The sequence below is a fragment of the Neopelma chrysocephalum genome, unplaced genomic scaffold (assembly GCF_003984885.1).
Source record: "Neopelma chrysocephalum unplaced genomic scaffold, ASM398488v2 Primary Assembly neopelma1_96926, whole genome shotgun sequence".
NCBI classification, from domain to species: Eukaryota; Metazoa; Chordata; class Aves; order Passeriformes; family Pipridae; genus Neopelma; species Neopelma chrysocephalum.
The window spans coordinates 1,195,820-1,199,449 of NW_020925569.1; the positions used below are offsets into that span (position 1 = coordinate 1,195,820).

Genomic DNA, 3,630 nt, shown 5'->3' on the forward strand with positions numbered 1-3,630 from the left:
AGTCTGAATGGTCAAGAGAAGTAAAGGTGAGGAGAAAGAAAATGTGTTCCCTGAAAGAAAACAGGTAGAGAAAGCTTAACTGAATCTTGGAAGTATAAATTATGGTAAGGAGACAGGATAGCAGTAGCATTCAGCAGGTCCCTGACCCATCATTGCGAGTGTTTCTTTATTGCAACATGTTCTACAACTGGTAGAATATTAAGAAAATAAATATTTCTGAAACTCTTTATTTCAAATTCTTATACTTTGTATAGAATTTTTAAGGGAGACAGAATAGTCTGACATATATATAACATTCTAATATCCAGTTGAAATAAAAAGGAAAGTGGCAAAAAAAAAAGACTGTGAAGTCACGAAGCAGAAAATGAAAGTGTTCTCAAAAGCATACAGAAGGGGGAAAACCTTAAAAACCAAAAAATGATGAACGAAAACTTCTTCTACACAATAATTAAATTTCAAGATTTTGAAGAAACAGGAGTCTACGAATGCCTTCAAAGCATCCTAGCCTGTCTCAGAATTTATACACAGGAAAGGAGGAATATTAGAGCCTGCTTTATCATGAATGCTTTTGCCTTGATACAAATTGGCCTCATACTGTTGTGCACCACCATCATCTGCAGTCATCAGTGCAACCATCTTCTATTACAGCAAAGAAAAGTGATTGAAAACAGCCTGCAACTTTTGGACAAAATGGGCAAAAGCTTTCCTCGACAATGTCTAAGAGAGAAAATGTCCTTCAGATTTCCTAAGCAGGTTCTACAGCCCAGACAGAAAGAGACTGTCAGGGTTGCCATTGAAGAGATCTTCCAACATATATTCTATATCTTTAGCAAAAATCTGACTCTAGCTGCTTGGGATGGGACAGCTTTGGATCAGTTCCAAAATGGACTTTATCAGCAAATTGAGCAATTGGAGGCATGTGTAATGAAAAAGCACACCCACTACTGTTGGAGTAAAGAAGTCAGCAGGCTGAAACTGAAAAAATATTTCCAAAAAATAGATTGTTTTCTTAAAGACAAACAACACAACCTGTGCTCCTGGGAGATCAGCCGTGCAGAAATGAGGAGATGTCTCCAACTGATTGATAAAGTGACAAGGAAACTTAACAACTAAGGTACAAAGATTTTAACCTCACATAAATTGTAACATTTATAAAGAAATATTATGTATAATATTTATTATTGGCTCTGTGATCTATCTTGTGGCATTGCTTCTAGTTCATTCTGATTGTTTTAAATAATTATGCTCCTGAAATTTATTTTTGCAAATGTAATGCATTATTCAATGTAAGTAACTTTTTTCTACTATAAATTAATCTATATGAGTTTTCAGTTAGATTACACATCCATTGTAAGGAATTGTAACTTTATGACAGATAGTGAAATCTTAAGGTGTTTTCTGCTGAGAAAAAGTGCTGCTACTTTCCATTTCTATTTCACTCACATATAGAGAATCATGTATTTGTGAATTGACTACACATCCCTTACCTTTCAGGAATTGCTAGATTTTACTGATTGAAATTGCACCAGAAATAAAGTATTATATTGGTTATTTAAGTGGTCCTGACTTAGGCTGAGAACATGCATTTTTCTTTCAAAGTTTGTATCGTCTTTTCCAAGAATGTATTTTTTTTTTTACATTTGAGTAATTCTAACATTTGCTTTGTTTGAAGGTGTAAAGTAATTCGAGAAGGATTTGTTTACATAGGATATTTTTCGCAGTAGTTATGGCTTCTGTAGTAACTGTTCAGTGTTACTTGTAATTGAAATATATTTGCCTCGTCTAACTCTTTGGGGGCAAGGCTTTTATTCCTTCCTGCAATGTTTCCAATTCACTTAAACTTCTTTGAAAAGGTATTTGAAATAACTTTTCTACATAAAAGTATCCAAAAGCCACATGTGTTGGTGGCACATCCTACTTGCTCATGGACATAGTCATCCTGGCTACTGCAATCTCAAACATCACCATCCGGTTCTGTGTTTTATTGTTGCATGAAGTCTGCCTCTTCCCCTTTGCTCACAAATTGAACCACAGAAATGTATAGCCCTTGATATTTCAATTAATTTCCTCTCCAAACCATGCAGCTTTAAGTAATAATTGCAATATAATCAAATTCTTTAGAATAGCTTGCAATAAATTGGGCCTGGATTTTACCCTTGGGAAATTTTCCCTGGGTAACTCCATTTCAAACAGTGTGTTTTCTCTGCTCACTTGTTATATGTTAGTAATGATGGAAACAGAGCTATATCCAGGATCTTTTACCCAATGAATATTGTTAAAAATTTGGTGAAAGCCCCAACAACTTTAAAAAAAAAAAGCTATTGCCTGTGGCCACCCCAATGTACATTTGGCACAGGCTCCTTAATCTGGCATAAAGAAGCAGAAGAGAGAGCACATCTGCTCCCAAGAGATGGTGATATTAGTCCTGGAGGGCTGAAATTGCTAGAGGTTAGTTTAAGCATCATGTAAGGAACCACTTTAAAGCTTTTCCTTATCTCCATCCATTCAGAAAAGTATCATTCAAAGGGGTGATAATAAAAAGGTACATCTAAACAAAAAAGGACTGATATGAACAATGGCAATGGCCACTAGGTCTTGGGTACCATACCTATGACACAGGTCTCTTTTGCAGGGTGTACATACTTTCCTCGCTACCACTCATCAGTGCAAGCTAAAGAAGCAACAGGAGAGATGGGTATCAGGTATGAAGCTCAAATACCAGAAATAAAACCAGCTAACAACTTCACCACTATCCAGAACAACACAAAAGACCAAAGAAACAGACTGAAATATTGAGTAATTTTTCATTCTGGTGACACCCTGCCACAAACATTACAGCAAAATGTGTATTTCTAGGGCTTTGTAACTAGCAGCACTTGAAATGGCCACCACCATGGGACTGTTTCAAATCTTATTTCTGTTGCTTGTTTTTTGTACTTCTTCAAACCTGTACAATAAAAGGACATTCAGCCTACTTACCCTTCTAGTTCTGACATCCTTGGGTGGCTTCTGCAATGCAAACTGTTATTGAAGTGGCCTGATTTTTACAGAAACTTGGAAGTAGCATGAAATATTTTTCAGATGCTCTCTCATGAGGGATTATAGTTTTTATTGCCTAGCTTGTCTGCAGTGAGAATGTGTTAATTCATGGCCCACTAATTGTTTAGAAACTCATACCATTATGCTTTTTTTAGATTCATAACTGTCCTTAAAAATCTCATTGCCAAGTAAAAACCTGTTTTGACATATTTCAGTCAACATGGTACTTTGCAGTGCAGAAAAAAAACCAGAATGGGCAGTAGAGGACAAAGTGAAATTAGAGACAAATATAGGAGTTGTAGGTTAATGTACACGTGTTTTGGCAAGACTTTCAGTTCTTTATGAGTATGCTGCTTATCAGTAAAGTGCTATTGCATTCATAGAAGGGAATTGAAAGAAAAATGAACTATTCTTAAAAGAAACAAGAAGATCTCAGAGATGGTGATGAGAGCTCAGAAAACAGCATTTGATTTCAATTACTTTTTGGCCAGCTGTGAGGTAACAGAAATTATTTGTACTGAGACCATGTCTAGAAGACAGATTTAAAGTTGGGGACCCTGCAACAGACATAGTTACTCAACAAATAAAAGA

General features: G+C 35.8%; 1 protein-coding gene across 1 annotated transcript; it reads left to right on the plus strand.

Annotated features, from left to right (window-relative positions):
* Positions 1-6: 6 nt before the first annotated feature.
* LOC113960874 (interferon alpha-2-like) lies at positions 7-3,012 on the plus strand. The gene is made up of 2 exons (XM_027670732.1): positions 7-1,114; positions 2,633-3,012. Exon 1 carries the CDS (start codon positions 418-420, stop codon positions 1,111-1,113), a length of 696 nt encoding a protein of 231 aa, XP_027526533.1. The 5' UTR covers positions 7-417; the 3' UTR covers position 1,114; positions 2,633-3,012.
* Positions 3,013-3,630: the final 618 nt, after the last annotated feature.

Coding starts and splice junctions, on each gene's coding strand:
- LOC113960874 (XM_027670732.1), top strand. CDS start 418: ATGATGAACGAAAACTTCTTCTACACAATAATTAAATTTCAAGATTTT.